Source organism: Rattus norvegicus, chromosome 13 (genome assembly GCF_021556685.1).
Source record: "Rattus norvegicus strain SHRSP/BbbUtx chromosome 13, alternate assembly SHRSP_T2T, whole genome shotgun sequence".
Classification (NCBI taxonomy): Eukaryota; Metazoa; Chordata; class Mammalia; order Rodentia; family Muridae; genus Rattus; species Rattus norvegicus.
Window position 1 is genome coordinate 91,263,027 of NC_141546.1, and position 20,527 is coordinate 91,283,553.

Genomic DNA, 20,527 nt, shown 5'->3' on the forward strand with positions numbered 1-20,527 from the left:
CACTGAGGATGAAAAAAATGTCTAAATTGATAGTTCTCAAACTGAAGATGTTCAAGGTATTTAAACTTCTCCTCTGTTCCCTCAATACACCTCTGTCTGAAAGCTTTTGGATGATTCAAAGCTGACTACAAATAGTGTGTGTGTGCACATATACATATGCATGCATGTGTGTGCATGCACATACACATATGCTGACTACAAATAACGTGTATGTGTGTGTTTGGGTGTGCACATACACATATGCATGCACGTGTGTGTGTGTGTGTGTGTGTGTGTTACAGTAGAGTATTAAGCCAATGTACTACATTTGTTTTAATTCATTAAGAATACTATTTTTGGATGACCATATATTCATTAAAACTGGAAGGGTCCTTTATAAACAGCTGTTTAGTAAATTGATAAATGAAAATATATCAGATGGTAAAAGACATGAATTCTATAACCAGTGCATAAAGTTCCAGAAACACTTTATTTAAAAATGGAGTTGTAAATGCATAACAAAATAACGTAATAAATGTAACAAAAATAAATAAGGAGAATGTATTCATACAAAATAAAAATAACATAGTAAAAGGCCAAATGTTTATAATTGAACAAAACTGTGTAAACAAACAATAATGTAAGCAGATAATTTAATACTTTCTTAGACTCCTCATCTTGTACTCTGATGTGGACAGACTCAGTACCAAACTTAACTAAAGGGGACAATCATGATTACTATGCATGACTTTTTCCTGAAACAGACTGACCCTGTTTCAATGTTTTATTTGTTCCTCAAAGCATCTCACTTTTCCTTTTACATCTGTTGAAACCCTTCTGAAGTTTTACTTCATGAAAACTGTGAATTTAGCTTTACAAGGAGAATAAATCCTTTTCTTTTTTTTTAATTTAAAGAAAAATATGAGATCCATTACACAGCAGACTTATGTTTTACATCTTACAAAAGGTTTTGCATTTTTATTAACTGATCCAGCGTCACAGGATTTCTTAGATCCTAAAGTCTTGAGGTACAGCTGACTTTCCCTTAAAGCAAATGTAGCACAGATTACTGCTGAGTATCAAAGCCCACGTCACAAAGCTGCAGCTGACTCTTTACAGACTGACGGAGTCTCTGGAGCAAACCCAGGCCTATTAGTATATTCAAAAGAATTAAGATTCACCCAAATTACAGTGTTCTGGAAACACAAAAATAATTCCTTTATTTAAAAACATTGAAATGTGAGCTTACTGGAAAGAAAACAAAACAGTAACAAAAACAAAGTTTAGAGAAGATATTTTTCACAGGCTTTCTTTTTAGTAGCTATAAGCCCAAAGCCTTAGTCGTCGCTGCCGTCTTGCAGGGTCCTTACAAATGTGTAAGACTGACAAAGGGTTCCTATGGACCTACAGGGAGACACAGAGCAATTCAATGACTGGGAGTGCAACTATCAACTACTCTCACAACTACTGATTCCTCACATCTCCTAACGAAGAAAAATTAACCTCATGATCATTTCAGGGGCATTTCTGTAACATAAAAACTTGATAACACAGGACAAATAGACATGTTCTTAATTTTAAAAATATACTTCACCTATTTGGCAAGTTTAACCTTTCTAGTCATTTAATCTAAAAGGAGAGACAAAATCTTATTTCCTTAAAAAGAAAAAAAGAAGAAAAGAAAAATAGAAAAGAACAAAACAAAAAACCCTGCCAAATGGCTCTGTATGAAAAGTGGAGTAAAACACTGTGGGGTTAAAGCAGTCTTGTCAACTTCCTATGTACAAAAGTCAGTCCTTAATGATGTATAGATACGTCCACCTATCACTCCCAGTAAGTCTTAGTGCAAACATAATAGTTAATTTCCATAAACCCCAAGACAAGTTACTTAGCAACAGTTATAATCACACTATGTTGGAAGGTCTCAGGTGCAGGACGGCTGCAGTGGAAGGTCTGTTTCACTCTAGAGAGCAGGGTGACACTGTGTCAGGTGACTGTGAAAAGTAATATAAACCCTAGTATTAAGAAGCAAATTGAAAGGTTTAACAATCTGTACAGCGGATGAGGACGTTCATCTCAGGGCAGCTTGGCACAGGAGACACGGGGGCTCAGAAATGTGGATACTTTAGTTTGTTTGTAGGTCACAGCATGTCTTAAAATAAACAAACAAACAACAACAAAAAGAACGATGGAAAGATGCAATGATATGATTCAATCTGAAAATCACAGAACCACAAAAGGCAAAACTGACATAAGCTGCCTCTTGCTAAGTGTGCTTCAAGTGGTTGTCTGAATAATTTGAAAAGACTGGTATGATACATTAGAGGTAAAAATAAATAAATAAATCAAGAAGACAAAGATAACAAGATTGTTGCTGACCAAGCTCTCTTGTTTTGTATGTGAACATCATGCTGCTTCCAATACCCCTAGTCACTCCATGGGTAATGTCTCTAACAAACCAGGGAACGTCATTCGTGTACTGTAACATCTTCTTCTTCCCCATCAGGATTAAACCTATTGAAATGGATGCTGAAATCAGCCTCAGATTCAGCATTCTCAAACTCAGTGGAGGCGGCGGCTGCTGCTGCTGCTGCAGCAGGGTGCAGGGCCCTAGCTTCTGCTGGGCAAAGTGCTGGCGTCTGACTAGGGCTGCTGTGGTTGTTAACAGGACTGGACTTCTGTTTTGGTGGAGATGGCAGGATAGCATTGGGAAATCCCATGTTGTTAAGAGCCTCCAAAGTTCCATCTGGGTCAATCATGGCATTTATCACTGAAGGAGATAAAAAGATAAAAAGATGTAGTTCTGTTTTCAGTAAGAAGTGGATATGAATACTGCTTATCATTAGAAGGGACTTTAGCTAAAGTAAGCTAGTAACCTCTAGTTAACTAAGCTAGATCTTACTTAACCTGATTCAATAACCAGTGGTTAAGTCTACACTGTAGACTGTACAGACCTGAGGTTCTCCTAGGTCCCCACAGTCCCTATCGGCACTTTAGGTGACAGTGAACAGTGACTGGAAGGGAAAGCAGGCCAAGAGAGTTCTGAACTTGCTTTTACTATCACAGAGGGGTACTGAAAACACTGGTTATGTGTTAAACAGCCAGATTTTATAAAATACAAATACCAACAAATGTTCACAATATGTTCTCTTTATGCCAGGGGTGATGGTCTCAGAGGTGGAGGGAGGAGGACCAAGAGGTCCAGCTCCACGGTGAGGTGGAGACCATTCTGCATATAACACTCCGCATCAAATGTGAAACAACACAGACTTTATCCGGGAACTGTCTATCTAGTCACTTTGATGGTACTAGGAAAGAAGCCAGGGCCTCACACACGCTAGGCAGATACTCGAGGACTGAGACACATCTCCAGTCCTTTATATAGAGCTATAAAACTTTCCTTTTATGAATAACTGAGATATATTCAACTCTATACTGTTATAAGTACTGGTTGATATATTTAGTTAAATACTGCTTCAATAACTAAGAATATAAGAAATATATTTTCAGAAATGGAATACACTGAGCTGGTCTCAACCTCAATCCTTCTGTCTCTGACTCCTGAATGCTGGAATTATAGGCGTCTACCAGAACACCCTATCTGCAAGCATCATTACCTAATTTAGAAGTAAATTTACCTTGCAACTGTTTTTCCACTCTTTTCAGCTCCTGTAAAATAGAAGAAATCTCCTGCAGGAAAAGACACCCAGATTAGCTTACTACGTTACAACATTCTCAGACTACAAGTAATGCAGCTCACTGTCTCTATGGCACTGCATTAGTAGCTACACAGAAGACACCCAGGAAGCAAGACCCAACTTATAATCTTTAATAATGACGCCTTTCAACAACAACAATAACATTTCAAGACAATATACTAATAAGGAAAGAACAGTTTTTGAAACATCTGTTCTGATCAACTCTGCAATAGTTTAAAACTGTGCCTTTGAGTTTTTTTGTTTTTTGAAAAGTATATAAAGTGAAACCATCAACATAAGGAGAAAAATCTGATAAAACTGTGCTTTTAAAATAGAAATGATATGTCAATTAACATTAAGTTCTAAAGTTAAAGGTGCTTCTTTATAATGTAGAGCTATGATATGAACAAGATACATCACAGTAGTTAATCAACACACGATCCTCCTTAATGCTCTCTATGGCCTTGAACCAAGAGATACTTTAAACACCACTGGATGAAACACTACCGAATCTATGCATTTATACAGTCTTTTAGAATGTAAACTAACAAATATTCAAAACTATGCTTTCCCCAACAAATGAAGCCACGCTGATGAAATGTTTGAATCTTGAAAACCACCATACCATGCTGGAGGTTTTCACAATCGGGACTTCGCTTTCAGCTCTTAGCTTGTTTTCTATGTCATCCCAGTTCCGGTCTTTGTCTTTAAACAATATTCTACAGTCAAAAAACACAAGCATTTTAAATTCATGGTTTTGTTGATGATACAAAAAAATTACACATAGTTAATGTATAATTTCAAAACTATATAAAGAAAAATAACTATTCAATGAACTCAGACTTAACTGGTGAACACTTTTGGGTCAAGCATGTGAAAATCTGTTAAAACCATAACTCACTAGATACCCATACATGCCTAAAGCTCTTTACTGTTTATCTTATTTTAACTAAAAATTGAATATGATACAAATGCTGTTGTTACTTGTAACTAACAATATAATCTTTGCTTAAGAAAGCTTAACTTCACTGTCATAGAATAAGTAAAACAAAATTAAGAAGAAAATACACTTAATTAGGTATGCGACTTTGGTTAAGATCTCTTTAAGCAAGAACAAGACCTTGCTGATGGATAAAAGTATGAACACATCACTGTGAAGACGGGATAATGAGCTATGTACTATACTTCTATTAGAAAACATTCATTCATGTTAGTGTATTTGTATACAACTTAGGAGTTAAGAGACTATAAAGTTTTACACATTTCTACAAAAAGAACTAATGAAATAACTGTGCTATGAGAAACTACACCCAAACTCCTTAATCTTTAAAGTACAAGTTGTCATCCAACTGCAGAATTCTCCTCTCTCCAATCAATTAAAATCAGAGACATAAATCAGCAGTTTTAGAAAAATTTAAACACTTTTATTTAAGTTTTCTAATGAGTCTGCCTGAGAAATCTAGTTTATCTAAATCCTGTACATTAACAATCTTAATGGCATTCCTTCAAAAGTGATTTAAAAGAACAAATCAATCAACTTCAAATCAAGTTCTGATCATCTGCAATTTTTTTATACCAAGACTAATTAATAAGGATGAAGGGCCTGCAAAAGATTCTTCTGAGCTAAGAAATTTTCTGAACCTCAATGCAAAAATGTATTGTACTTTTTAAAAATAGTCATTTTTTAGCAGCAAGACTCCTGGAAAGTAGTGATCAGGCTGTGCACTGGCTGAGTGAAAACTACAATGGGCCCACATAATCAAGAAGTGATGTGTTCAGCAATGAGGTGCTAAAAGTTTACTGAATCTTGCCAGAAGACAATGAACTAGTATAATATATTTAGCTTCTAAAACTGCTAGAGATTTAATTGTTGGTAAAAAGTACATGGAACCCACGGCTCCTGACTCACTGTAAACAATGTCCTGTTGGAAGGAAAGAGCTCTTTTTTAAAGGCATATCAAAACGATAACTTTGGTTTTAGGAAATTAACTCTAATGACATTATGTGGATGCTAAAGAAGAACACCATATCAGCACAACATTTTAGACAACATCATAATGGTCAAGCCTTTTTTTTTTAATTTAAAAAGGTCATTTGACAATGGCCATTAGATTATAATTATAGATTCAAAAGAGTAGTTGGGCTGATAAGCTCCAACATGAGAACAAGACATTTCAAAGCTTATTTAGTAAGCTAAAAATTCTTTTCAATGAAACTGTTGGCTTTGGGAGAAAAATAGTCTTACCCATATATTCTTAGTCCTTAACACAAGTAATCTGGGATACAAACTAGTTTACTACCTGAGGGCTGACTGTTCCAAAGCTGGAGGGTGGCAAGAATACTGGGCAGTGAGAGCATTCAAACAGTTCAAGTATGTATATGCTTAGATTTTCACAGGCATCTGAGTTTGTTTCTAAGCTGTGGCCAAGGCCTACAGTCACTATTCAAACTACCATGGCAATTCCTATGCAGTGAGCCATCGCATCCTTCAGATTTGGTTATCAGAAGTTACACATTTTAGAAAATACTTGTCCACACATAGTCTTCGGAATATGCCTTTTACTCTTAACTAGACAGTGATCCATCATATTCAATCCTATGCACTGGTTCATCATATCTGTGACTCAGGCTTCAATGGTAACTTTCATAGTAAAGGTATTTATCATCTTTACTTTTATAAAGCCTGTCATAAGCTTTTCATATACCAAGATTCAAAGGTTACGTGAAAGGCAGTAAAAATATGGAACAGTTGGTATTTATGTTACTTTAACGTTTTCCCCAACCATCAAATTTCAAAAATAGCAAAACCAATTAGTCAATGTATCAGTCTATGGAGTCTCTGGACTCAGTGTCAAACCCACAGCATTTCCTGTGAGGAAGTCTGTCCTGTAAGAGTCAACACCAGCGAGGTACAAGGCAAGCAGTTGTGTGAGTGACTACCTGAATAAGGATTAGGGAGGAGGATTTGCATTTCAGTAAGATAGAATAATATTACATAATATATTCAAGTTTTCTCATCAGCAAGTCATACATGATCATACAATGTGACTCGTGACATTTTCATGGACAACAGTATGTATTGAGAGCACACTTTGATTTACTAAATTTCCATTGCTTTTTAGGATTAAGTACTAACTCAGTAATAAATATGTCTCCTGTACTTAGCTGTGAAGGGGTCAAAAAGAATGCTATGAATAACATACAGCCAAAAATCATTCAGTCAATGAATAAACTTGGAGATTTTTCATGAATAGCTCCCCACCCCTTGGTAATAATTTGGCAATCAGACCCAGAGCCTTGCACATCTCTTTTTAGATCCTATATAAGACTGCATAGTCAGCATTCATTTCATTTAATGGTCCTTTGCTTAAAATACCTCCATATTCAATTTTAGAGTACAATTAAACTCAAAAGAGCAGCAGCTGCTTTACCATCACACTGTGGATGCGTTTTACCATCAGATAAACTGAGTATCTGAGTCAAGCTCTGAGGCATGATTTCTCTGATTATTCCTCAGCAAAGCATATGACCAAGGCCTAGATATTTGTGAACTTCTGTTTAATAACTGATTAGTTAAGCTTACTTTTTTCCTACTAATTTTAAGTGGGCTTCACCCCAGCAAACAGTAGTGCAACTGCATGTGGGCACCAGCTGACTAGAGAGAGCACCGCAGTGGGCGGGCGGCTGGAGAGGAGACCTTTTGCAAACCTAGGTCTGATATCTCAGGGAAAGAAACCTCATGCAGGACAGTGTCAGGATGCTAATTACATCATTACCAAGTATGATAAAATACAAACAATAGTCTGATAGATCAGACTTCAGAAAAATGCAGTATTTATAATAAAGTTCATTTCTCTAAAGTCAATTGTGATCCTTATCTTTCAAAATTTCATTTAGTCCCAGCTTAATTCACCAAAATTAGGATGATTTGTAGTTTTCATCTCCTTTATTCAATAAGTAATTTCAATAATAAAAAAGGAGACCAATTGAGTTTTGGTGAGAACCGCAATTGTGAATGTACAGTTAATATTCAAGTGAAGCAAGTGAAACCAAGACAAGTGAGTGCAGCAGGCTGACTCATTCAGGTAAACAAGCTGTCACGCATGCCTTTATTCTGGTGAAGTCTAATATAGCTGTATTTGCCATCTTGAAAAAAGAAAACCAATGTATACTAATAAGTATACTCACTAGAATAATTTAAAAAAAGCCTGTTTACAGGTACTCATTACATATCCAATTCCTTAAGGCAGTATGCCCCATATTTCAAGCAAATACTAAGGACTTTCAATGATATTTTACGGAATCTTTTGAAAGAGTAAAGGTATTATGCTAAAAAAAGCCAAGATGTAGAATAAGTGATTATGTTTCCATCTGTTGAGACTTGAGAACTGAATTTAAAGGGAGAGAAAATATGTATACACATGTTAAATATCGTATGTATAATATATCTTAAACATTTGTAGTTTTGAGCCATGCTCATATACTGTTAAAAACTACGAAAAATAAAGAGGAAAGCAAACAGTAGAAAACACACTATTTTTTTTAAATAGGGATTTCCTTAACGACCTTTGCTTGTTTACTTACTTATGTTCCATGCTGTGGATCAATTGCAAGGCTAACCTGCCACTCAACTGTCCCAGGCTGTGGCCTCTATCGTCAGCCACAGTTGCTACTTGTTTTATTAAGAATGTAGACTCATGGCCGAACAGGCTACATACATTTTAATCATTAAGGCTGCTGTATCTCCGACTTCCAGAGTCTTAAGAGCTCAGTCTAACATCTTATCCAATGACACAAGAGTGCAGTCTGAGTAAAAGAAACCTCAAGAGTTTGCTAAGTTTAAATATTTATTAATATTTTGTGGAGAAGGAAAACAGTTTAGTGCTAGTAACTAAGTGTTAATTCTCATGACCAATGAGCTCACAACCAGGGCCATTTGCTCTGCCTAGAATGTTCCTTCTATCTGCAGTACCTGGTAAGAGCAGCAGTAAGAACCTACAGCAGTGATGTCACTAGCTCCTGACAGTAGGGGTTCAGGCTTGAAGAAAATGGAACAGGAGACAAAGTGAGATTAGAGAAACACAAGTACCTGATTTTCCCAGCTGTCTTATCAATGGATTGTCTTATCTTCCTGGAGAACTGAAAGACTGAAGACAGTAGCAGATTATCTCCCATGACCTGAAACAGAGAAAGGAGTGTGGTAACATGTACATGCTGAATAACTACTAAGGACACTAGCCGCAATTCACTATACTCAAGCTACTTATGCTAATTAACTTAAAATAAATGATGTAATTAGAGTAATTAAATCCAGAAAGCAGAAGAAACATCAACACAGAGTTCCTTTGTTAAATAACTTGTCAAAGTTCCCTATTATTTTGGTCATCCCATTTTAAGAAATCCTCTTTAATTACTATCATGACCCTGTCTCTTATATTTATAATTTACATTATCATAACAGGGACAATGGGAGTACCATACTATTTACTTATTTACCAAATAATATGACTACAAAGATGAGAAAGAGAACCACCACCCACTCTTCAGAGACAAGTGAGAAAGTAAATTTCATGGTGGGTGTTGGTACTGTCTCACTTGAGGATGGGGTAAAACTAGAGGCCAAACCTGAGTACTGTGCAAGAACAGCAATAACTCAAATGCTGGGCTAGCTTTCGAGATCCATATTTTTTAAAAGGGCTAGTTTAACACTGGTTTTTAGGTTACCTTAGAATTAATCTTGACTCTAGTATACATTATTAGTTAATCTTGGACAACTCTGTCTCTGTATTAACAAAATAATGACTTTGGTCCTCCTGAAGTAACTGGGGCCTAAATGACCTAATATGGCACAATTGGGACGCCTCTCCGCCCCATGTTCAAAGTCTGCAGTTTACTTACTTCATCCCTGCTCCAGGTTCTCCGTCTTGTAATTGTTAAGTGGTCAGGATGCTCTGGTGGCTGAGGTCTTGAGTCAACAGACCGACCATTGTTTCCTTCTGGCGTTTTAGAATGAACTAATGGAGGTATCTTTCGGAAGTTGAGACTTTCATCAAAAACACGATCAACCAACTAGTAGGACAAAAGCAAACCCTTATGAGAACAGAATAGTGAAAAGTGTAGAAATACTGGCATAATTTTTATGGTTAGAGAGAAATGATTTCATTCTCAAGTAGTAACAGAAGCATGACATCTTCAATAAACCAATTACTTTTTAAATAGGCTCGCCACAAAGGTCTCTTCCATAAAGTAGATGTCCATTACACTAATCTTATTCTCAGGATTGGAAATATTTAACTACGCTAATTCAATTCTTTCACGATTAAGATGTTCTCCATAGGGGAGAAAATAGATGCTTTAAGAGAAAAAAAAAGACTGAGCCATGTAGGTGGACAATGGGTTCACTTTACTCACATTGCCTTACCAGTACAAAATAATGTTTCTTTTTCTTTTAGTTTTCTACCTTGTTTTTTTTTTTCCTTTTTTCCTCCCCAAATCCAGGTGTCAAATTTCTTCACAAGATACATGAATGGTAAATTCAATTAAATTTACAAAAGGAAACAAAATTAATCCACATAGTAAGTAATTTTGGTCCTAGTCAAACTTTAACAATGATGGAGAACATACATCTTCTAACAGTAACACTAATGCCCTCCGTCTATAGTGCACACTGTGGACATGCAACACCAAGTAACAGGTTTACCGACGAAAGGTTAACTAGGATAACATTCTTAAATGAAAGAAAGGGGGAGTGAAAAGCTATTCCATGAAATGTTTCAAAAATTCTACTGGGGCTCAGTGAATGAATAACCATGTTAGGTAAAATTTAGTTAGAAAGCTGAGAAAATAATATTATTTAAATGTACCAGAGATATGTGTATGTCTTGCCACCATGAAGATCCTCTTGGTTTTGTTTTTTAACCAACAAAGGCAATTTTTTTGTATACATTTATAATTGATCAGTGTGGTAACAAAACTCTACACAGATTAATGAAATATCATTTATTAAATTAGAAAACATACAAACAAAAAATAAACAAGAAGTGACCATTAAGGAGCTTTATAAGAAAAAAAAAATGAGACAAAAAGCAACAGAAGAAAAGATTATCAGCACAGTTTACCAGGATTAAATGTCCAAAAGGCTAGGCATTTTTGGTTACTATTTAGAATTTAATAAAAATGAAGAAGTTGAGTGACAGTAAGAGGGGTTAGCAACATTTTCTATAAAGTGGCAGACAGTATTGTTCTTGGCTTTGCACCCATCAGTTTGCCTGAGAACTCAGTTCTGCACTGCAACACAGAAATAGCCACAGACCACAAGTCAGGCAAACGAGAATGGCTATACTGTAACAAGATTGAAATGTGAATTTAAAATGGTTTTCATGTTATAAATCACTATTCTTTCCATATTTTCAATCATTTAAAAACAAGTCTATTTCTAGGTTTTAGGGCATATGAAGACAAATTAGTTCCTTTCAAAGACTGACTTTGGTTTACATTTTCTCTCAAAATGAAAATAACCAACATGGCTAGAGACTATAGTTAACCTTCCTTATCTGGGGATTCAACTAAGTATTGAAAATATTTTAAAATGCTGTGTGTTTACTAGAGGTGCCAAATTTCTTCACAAGATACATAAATGGTAAACTGCATACATGGACCTCTTTTTTCCTGTCACAATTCTGTAAACAGCCTAAGTACTTTACGCTACCAGGAGGTATCATAACCAATCTGGAGATGAATGTATAGGGAAGAATGCCCACAGCCTACAAGGAAACTCCACACCATTTTATCTAAGAGACCAGGATATTCTTAGGTTTTGATGTGTGCCTTGGAATTAATCTCCATAGATACAGAGGGACGAAAGACTACTGTATCATTAAGTTTAAGTTAAAGGTACTGTGTGGAACAATGTTATTCAAGTGGTTCTCTCCTGGAACTGTACTGTTGGAAGCCATGGGTTTAGGTGGGCAATACTCTATAAATGTTAACTTATATTCCAGAGTTTTAAGAATATTTGAGTATTTCTGTGTATATATGAGAGAAATCGTGTTTGTATAATATACATTTCGGTTTTTAAAAACAATATGGTGGATATTTGTCAACAAAATTACTATTTTAAAAACTGTAGAAATTGTGTCTTTCTTTGCTATTAACTAGTAGTGACCATTTCTTTTTACTGTCAAATCTTATTGAAACCTTACATAGTCATTTGTTGAACTTCAGTTTACTTTCCAAATAACATCTATATTCACATTTCAAGTAAGATTATGATCAGTAATCAATAGGCAAAGTGTTTAAAGCTAAATAATTTTCCATTTTTATGTTAATAGTAGACCAAATATTAGCCTTTTAGTCTTTACTAATTGTTACAAAAATATGTTTGTTAAAGTAAAGTTGGAAAATGCAGAGCTGCATGCAGACAGGGAGGGTGGACATAACTAAAATAAACTAAGCAAAAAGCTAAAAGCAAAAGAAATTAAGAAAAGAAAGAACCTTATGCATTTCTCCATGAAGATCTCCTACCTCTTCTCTAGTGTCTATGGCAGAGCCAGGGGTGGTGGCAGCAGTGCTTACTGTGGTACTAGGGGCAGTGCCTGAGGAAGTCACTGAATCTATTTCTCCTGCTACGTCGTTGATCTCCCGAGCAATGAGAGCAAGATCTTGGCTGATCCTGGCAATAATTTTAGAGAAGAAATGTAATTTCCTTTAAATGAACAGCTCTAGAAACAATCAACTTTGGCAGTCACGTAGCTCGTAACTTTAGTTACAGATTGACATCCCACGCTTAAGACTCTTTGGAAAGCTCTTTACTATTTTGGTAGAAAAAAAATATAAGTCCTTAACTTCAAATACTAACATTGATGAATTAAGTTCCAAATAATCTGTAAGATAATATCTTAAAAAATACATTTTAAATACATGTCACAGAGATCTTAAATTTGTAAATGACAGAATTCAAAAAGTATCTGAACATGGATAACAAGAAACACAAACATCATTTTCACTAACTTAACTGATGTTTATTGTTTTAATTATAAATATAAGCTACAAGATACAGTGGAATTAATAAGGATAGGGGTCTGTCACCAACAGAAATCTTATAGTCATCTATAGGGACTTTTTCAAACTTACACAGCTACCCAAACTAATGACAGTTACAAAATTGCTAATAAAGAATCATCAGCTACTATACTGCAAAATATTTTGATAACTATATTTCAGCATTACTAAAATTCTTTGTAATTCTAAGTACTTATGTTCATGAAGTTGGAAACACTAAGGTAGCTTCCTAAGCTTCCCCTGAAGGGTTCTATGGCACAAGAGGTTATGGACTGAAGCCCTGTTTTACACTATGCACAGCATTTTCTACTCTATCTGATGTCATCTGAAGACCATAATGTTCTTCTGAAGTAGGATCTAGCTGATTTGTTAATAAACAGACATCACTAGACAAGTTCAGTGATCAGTTTATGACCGTACAAGGAAGCACCAGATCTCAGTTTATTCCTCAAGTCTAGGAAGCTTTATGTTCATTCATAGGGGCTCATGAAATCATAGTTTAGGGATTTATTTTTTTGAGACACAGTCTTGCTACATGTACTTGGTTAGATGGAAACTTTCAGCAATCCTCCTGCCTCTGCTCCTGAGTACTGGGATGGCACGTGTCTGCCACACTACCATTCCAGGCAAGCAGTAGTCTACCAGTCATGCCTCCAGGTCACCTCTAGTTAGCAGTCACATTAAAGTAAAGAGTTTTCTCTAAGCATTAAAAAAAATCTTGAAGAGAGATAACAGAATTCTATCATTGATATTTCCATACATCTTAAAAAAGATTGCAATTCTTAGAATTTTTCCACATTATATATTTGTTGCACATAAAACTCAATTTGGCTTCTTTCATAGAGAAAGATCTAGAATTTTAGAATATACTTAAAAGACAAATGTGAAAGCTCAAATATCTTTGTAAATACAAAGAAACATTTTTAAAAAGTTCTACAAAATGTGGGCTTAAAATTAAGAATAAATTTCTTTTAGATTGATACTTATTGAGTGCTTGCCTGTGTGCCTACTTATATGCACACACACACACATTACTTATATGCACACACACACACACACACACACACACGTATAAGTGCACACATACTCATGTGTGCACAGACCATATACAGCCTGATGCCCAAGGAGGTAAGAAGAGGGTGTTTATGGATGGCTCAGAGTCATAATGTGTGTACTGGGAACCAAATATGGGTCCTCTGTGAAAGAAACAAATGCTCTTAACCTCAGCCATCTCTCTAGTCCCAAAATTGGGGTTTAAAAGATGTCCAAGGAGTATAACAATTGTGCAAAAATCTGACCAACTTTAAAGCTGTGTTAAAGTTCTGGGATTGACAGGTGTGTAAGGTGATTTAATGTACACATATATAATCCTTGTAAGAAATTACAACTTTACTTTGTTATACCAGTGCAAAAAGGTAGGGAGGGGCAGTGTCAATAAATATTTGCTGATCACCTGTCACTTGCCAGGTCCTGCTCACCGTCCCGAGGGGAGAGCAATGGATAAATACAGAGAGGCCTTTGCTCTTCTGGAGCTTAGAATAACAGAGCACAACTGTACAGAACTTTGCATTGATCACCTTATCTAAGCCTCATAATGTCTTCTCTAAGTGAGTTCATCATCTTATTTTACAAACGATAAAAACGAAGTTTAGAAGTCAATGGAAACTGTGTAGGCTATGGATACAGAGTAAGAACATCCCTACACCTTTACATTATACCACGCTACCATGCCATTTTTCAAACTTACTGCTGATGTGAGTGAGAGTAAGCTGGGGCATGTGTTATGTAATATAGGTTTAATGTCCCTAAACTGAAAGTATTGGATTTAAAATGCTTCAAAACACAAAACTTTTAAGTATCAACATGACAAAACACAAGGAAAATTCTCTACCTCATCTTCCATGGTAGGTTGCATTTAAACTCAGACATATTGGAACTGTATGAAATTACCCTCCAGCCATGTGTATCAGGAATACACTGAAAGACTCTAGCCAGCCAAGCACAGACATCACGGCTCTGGCAGGCCTGTCCTTTTTTCCCACCCCTCTGCCTTGCTGTTAGGTTACATTCCTAAAGCTAGGCCCCCAAGGTCCAGGCTTTTATTTGGCACTACTTCCTCCTGAGACTGACCACCAAGGTCCAGCTATCAGAGGACTGAGGCCCAGCAACCAAGACACCCTCCCCCGCACCCACTTTGGCCATGGTAATACCCTGTCCAATCAAACTTAAAAATGTCTTCCTGACACAGGTAAGTCCTGTCTTAAAGTCCTGATGAAATGGCAACAACCGATTACCAAAACTGCAAGCAGGGGTGCACATATCTGTAATACAGGCACTTGAGAAGCGGCCAATCATGGATTCGAGGGTCTCTCTCCTCAGCTTGAGCTAGATAGAGGTCATCCTGGACTACATGAAACCCTAACTCAAAAAACCAAGCATGAGCCCTGAGCATTTACTGTAAGAATCACTACAAGAAAATTTCAAAGGAAAATAAAACTACCAGAAAAGAGTTATAGACATATTCTAACAGAAATGAGGCATCTATTCAGTCCAGATAAGTCATGTGGTTACTAACTAGCGTTTTGGACTTAATTTTATAAAGTTTCTCTGTCCATCTATTGGACTATAACCCAACATATTTCTTCCCATGCAGTGCTCTGCTTTGCTTTTAAGTTCTCAGCCTACAATCTTTGCTCCTTCTCTTATCTTCCTTCCACTTCAAATCTGCAAGAAGAATCCCAAAAGAGTAAAATCATCTTATCTGGGGATATACGAAATAACACTTCCTTAGCAAATATCAAAACCCTACACTTGGCAATTTCAAAGCCTAATAGTCAATCCACACTTAATTCCATTTTTATTACAAAATTGTAAGGGAAAAACAATTCCAATATAAATATAAACCAAACATAAAGATCCAGCATACTGCTAGTCCTTCATTCTCAAACGACAGAAGCGAAGAGCAAACATCATGTACTTTGTAGAAGGAATTATCTATTTAAAAACATACTTTAGAAAGTTTATGATTTTTACACATGTGCTTAGTAATGATTCTTTCCTTTTTTTTCATTTTGTTTTTAAAGATTTATTTATTTATATGAGTACACTGTAGCTGTCTTCATGTACACCAGAAGAGGGCATCAGATCCCATTACAGATGGCTGTGAGCCACCATGTGGTTGCTGGGATTTGAACTCAGGACCTCTGGAAGAGCAAGTCAGTGTTCCTAACCGCTGAGCCATCTCTCCAGCCCTTTTTTTTCATTTTTCAATTGGATATTTTCTTTATCTACATTTCAAATATTATCCCACTTCCTGGTTTCTCCTTCAGAAATTCCCTATCCCATCGCTCCACCCCCTGCCTCCATGAGGGTGTTCCCTACCCACTGATCCACTCCCTCCCACTTCCCTGCCCTGGCATTCCCCTACACTAGGGCATCATGCCTTCACAGGACCAAGGAATTCTCCTTCCACTGATGCTGGATAAGGCCATCCTCTGCTACATATGCAGCTGGAGCCATGGGTCTGTCCATGTGTACTCATTGGTTGGTGGTTTAGTCCCTGGGAGCTCTAGGGTGTCTGGTTGGTTGATATTCTTCTTCCTATGGGATTGCAACCCCCCTCAGTCCTTTCTCTAACTCCTCCATTGGGGACTCTTTTCTTATTCAATAAATTAAAGATCTATCTTCTTTAGAGATGTACACTGTAAAATACATTATTTCAGACTTTCAAGTATATTAGTTCAAGAAAACACCTTAAGAACCTTTTAGTACTAAGAACCATAGAAAATTTATAAAGTGTTTTTATTATGAGAACAATATAGTTATTTGAGTTTGCACTGAAGATATGGACCTTCACTAGTTGGGATTCCTGACTACAATAATTTGGTTAGCAAAATATTTTAAAAACTATTAAAAACTTAGTGGTGGACTGCAACTCCACTTGTAAGTAGATTCTCATACAGTTTTTCAGATATAACAAAAACTTAAGTCCTAAAGAATTCAATCATCACTATCTTCTCTGTTCTTAAAATCTGAAAATCTTAAAATCTATATTTTAGTAACTTATTATCAATGCCAAACACTAATGCTAACACTAGAATTATGTCTATCAGATTTACACAGAGTTTATAGTAAAAAAGGATACAGATCTAGGTATGACTCTGAGTCCACTTCTGGACCATTTGATTAGACTTCAGCACCATAATTTAGGTTACTACCTAGAGCCAGTAGTACTTAGTCTGTTCACAATCTCTTGTAATACCATTTAATATCATGGCTTTTAAGTATTTTCTTTGTGAATGTCTTATATAATTATGATTCTAGCTTCAACTGGCCTCTTATGTTCAGCACTAAAATATTACTGTTATCCTATGGGAACACTTAAAAATCTTGAATTAATATAGTATATGTAAAGAACTAAAATAAATATAAATATAATGAAAAGTATCACTCTAGAAGTGTATATAAAAAAGAATATAATATCTTTGCAAACCATACAGCTGAGATAAAATATATCGCCTTTACTTTTAAATGTTTTAATGTAATGTCTATAATGAAATGGTTGTTTTCTCTTAATATTCTGCTAACTGAAATTCTCTTCTTAAAGTATAATTAAATGATACAGTGCATACATAATAATGAATTTAAAACACTATAATACTGCTAAGTTCCATGTGATTCAAATGTGAATTATATAATCTTCCAGTATAACCTTTTAGGTTAAAAGTATTTAGTTATTTGCAAAGGTCAAAGTCTAGTATGTGTACCATAGTATTTATAAAACCACTAAAATCTATCAAATTCCACTAGAAAGAAATTCATCTAATGCTGTCTGTCCTGAGGTATATGTATTGGGAAAATCTGTAAGAAAAACCTTCTTATACAAACTAAAAGACCAACTATGCTCTCAGCATTACACATTCAGGATTAACCTTGTTCTTATTTAAATACAGGTAAATAACTATAAATGAAATAGGTCCATATTGAAAAATGAAAAGTTGGATCTACCAGAGCACGAACTGCTTTTTGTAATAAAGCTTAAGATTACATTTCTCAATTACAAATATTTCAAGTACTCTTCAATGCTTAGTAAGTTTTGTTTAAGTGCCATCAATATTCCATAAAAATAAAATTATTTCATTTATCTAGCAATACCAATACGAATAACAAATAAAACCGTGGAAAACAATGTCTGGAGGTACTGTTCTTCTGTACTGGCTGGTTCTGTGTGTCAACTTGACACAAGCTGGAGTTATCACAGAAAAGGAGCCTCAGTTGAGGAAATGCCTTCATGAGACCCATCTGTAAGGCATTTTCTAAATTAGTGATCAAGGGTGGGAGGGCCCAGCCCATTGTGGCTGGTGCCGTCCCTGGACCGGTGATCTTGGGTTCTCTAAGAGAGCAAGCTGAGCAAGCCAGGGGGAGCAAGCCAGTAAGTAACATCCCTCCGTGTCCTCTGCATCAGCTCCTGCTTCCTGACCTGCTTGAGTTCCAGTCCTGACTTCCTTTGGTGATGAACAGCAAAGTGGAAGTGTAAGCTGAATAAACCCTTTCCCCCCAGCTTGCTTCTTGGTCATGATGTTTGTGCAGGGATAGAAACCCTGACTAAGAAATCTCCCTTTGTGCTCATTCTTCTCTATTTGGATTAATTTAAGGTTTGACTGCCAAAAGTAAAGGGATTTTCGTCCTTCTAGTTTATAGCACAGTGTGGGGGATAATGTTCTGAGGAGATATACAAGTTCTAGTTCTTTGGTACTTGACCTTGACTTTGTACAGCAAGAGGGAACGACGACAGGACTGAAGCAACACTTGCTGGCACCTGTGATCAGAACAGTGCGTGTCAGGATTATCTGACAAGCACGTGTGAGCACATGCTTCACAGATTCCTTTTCTCTAATTAGACTGAGATGGTTCAATATGAGTGGCACTATTCGGAGGTGTGGCCTTGTTGGAGTAGGTGTGGCATTGTTGGAGGAACTGTGTCACGGTGGGGGTAGGCTTTGAGACCCTGCTTCTAGCTGCCTGGATGACAGTCTTCTGTTTGTCTTCAGAACAAGATGTAGAACTCTCAGCTCCTTCTCTAGTGCCATGCATGACTAGACATTGCCATGCTTCCTGCCATGATGATAATGGACTGAACCCCTGAACTTGTAAGCCAGCCACAATTAAATATTGTCCTTTATAAGAGTTGCCTTGGTTATGGTGTCTGTTCACAGTGGTAAAACTCTAAGCACAGACCAACTACCTTAAAAATTTTAGTTAAGTTGTCTCATTAAAAACCTGATCACAAACTTGAACAAAGAGAAAACAACATCAAATTATGGTATAAGTTGACGTTGCTCTGAAAGCATTGTGGACTATTGTAGATACATTGTTTGTAATATTGCAACTATAAAATCTAATGTCTTAATGTAAAGGTAAAAAAACAATTAGCATACAACATAGTAAAAATATTTAGGCAGCATAAGCATTTTGAGTAAATTTTAAACATTTAGAAAATAAAATAAATTATTTTAAATAATTTAAATAATTTATATTTATATTAATAATTTAAACAAAATAAAAATTTAAAAATCTTAGAATTAAATAAATTCCTTAGATTTTAGCTACTATGGCTTCTGTTGAGCCTAAAGTGTTTAACTGCAGCGTTTAACATATATAATGTGAGTTTTACTTTCTATACATCTTTAAAGGTAATAATAAATAGTAATTTAATATTCATAATAACCATGTTTTGACTAAGGAGCTAAACTAACTGCACTTAACGAATTTATAAAAATGTAAGCAAGGCCAGGCAAGGTAGAGCACACCTGTAACCCCAACATTTGAGGCCTAGAAGAAGAACCCCAAATTAATGGCTGATTCAACTTACGATTTACCGTAAAACTGTCTCAAAAACCAAACAAGAAAGGTAAAAATATACCTATTCAAAATTGCCTAGTAACATTAGCAGCCTATCTGTAACAAACAGATTGTTTCTTAAGATCAGATTAAAAGGAGAATTATCTGTACACTGACCAGACAAAGCTTAACTCTATTGAGTTAAACTACCTTTCAAAAGTTATACTTCCCAGATACTAGAAATCTTAGAAAGTGGGAAGGGACCAAAATAAATTAATTCTGTGATGTGTTCTATGTCAACAGCATGAACATTAAATGATTTAAATGACAACAAAAGGAAAAGTCTGATAGAGTTAATTCCTTTGATAAAACATTTAATTAAGACCTAAAGATTTCATTTCTTAGATAATTTGTACAAAAAAAGAAGTAAACTTTTGCTATTAACCTGTAATGTTTTTAATTTTTTATAAAAACACTTGTTTTATTTTATATGTAGTTATGTGTGTGCCTGAGTGTATGTCTGTGCACCATATACAGCGAGAGCTGTGGAGGTCAGAAGAGACACTGGCTGCTCAGGCACTGGACTTACGGTCAGGAGTTGTTATGTGGGTGTGGGAACCAAACCCATGCTTTCTCCTCCCTTGCCATTTAGCTGCTTAGCCACTTCTCTCCAGCCCCAATAACGGCAATGCTGATAAAAGAACAAAGACCAACCTGGCTATCTCTTCTCGATGGGCAGTCCAATCTCGGATATAGTCTTCCTGTTCTTTAATTCGGTGCTTGAATGAAGAACTAGCAGGCATTGCTGATCCAGTACTCTGCATACGAGTGGTTTTCAGGGCTGGAGAAGTACGTAGACGAGTATGTTTAGGGGAATTACGGTTTGATCCAAATTCATCTTCTGAGGTGGAAGCATAATCAGTAGGAAAGCGCCTCCATCTTGAATTTAC

At 36.0% G+C, this 20,527-nt stretch overlaps 1 protein-coding gene across 36 annotated transcripts in view; it reads right to left on the reverse strand.

The window, feature by feature from the left end:
- Positions 1 to 450: 450 nt before the first annotated feature.
- Positions 451 to 20,527, reverse strand: part of Cep170 (centrosomal protein 170) — an 84,187-nt gene continuing 64,110 nt past the window's right edge. For 8 of the 36 annotated variants that reach the window (XM_087579954.1, XM_087579948.1, XM_087579941.1 and 5 more), the window contains 7 exons: positions 20,292 to 20,526; positions 12,171 to 12,348; positions 9,576 to 9,746; positions 8,767 to 8,855; positions 4,303 to 4,396; positions 3,618 to 3,669; positions 451 to 2,749 (listed from right to left, as the gene is read on the reverse strand). In XM_087579954.1, the coding sequence (XP_087436080.1) occupies positions 2,448 to 2,749; positions 3,618 to 3,669; positions 4,303 to 4,396; positions 8,767 to 8,855; positions 9,576 to 9,746; positions 12,171 to 12,348; positions 20,292 to 20,526 (1,121 nt within the window). In that variant the 3' untranslated portion in view covers positions 451 to 2,447. The remainder of the gene's footprint in view (positions 2,750 to 3,617; positions 3,670 to 4,302; positions 4,397 to 8,766; positions 8,856 to 9,575; positions 9,747 to 12,170; positions 12,349 to 20,291; position 20,527) is intronic. The other 28 variants (XM_087579955.1, XM_087579949.1, XM_087579943.1 and 25 more) reach the window with 5 other exon arrangements.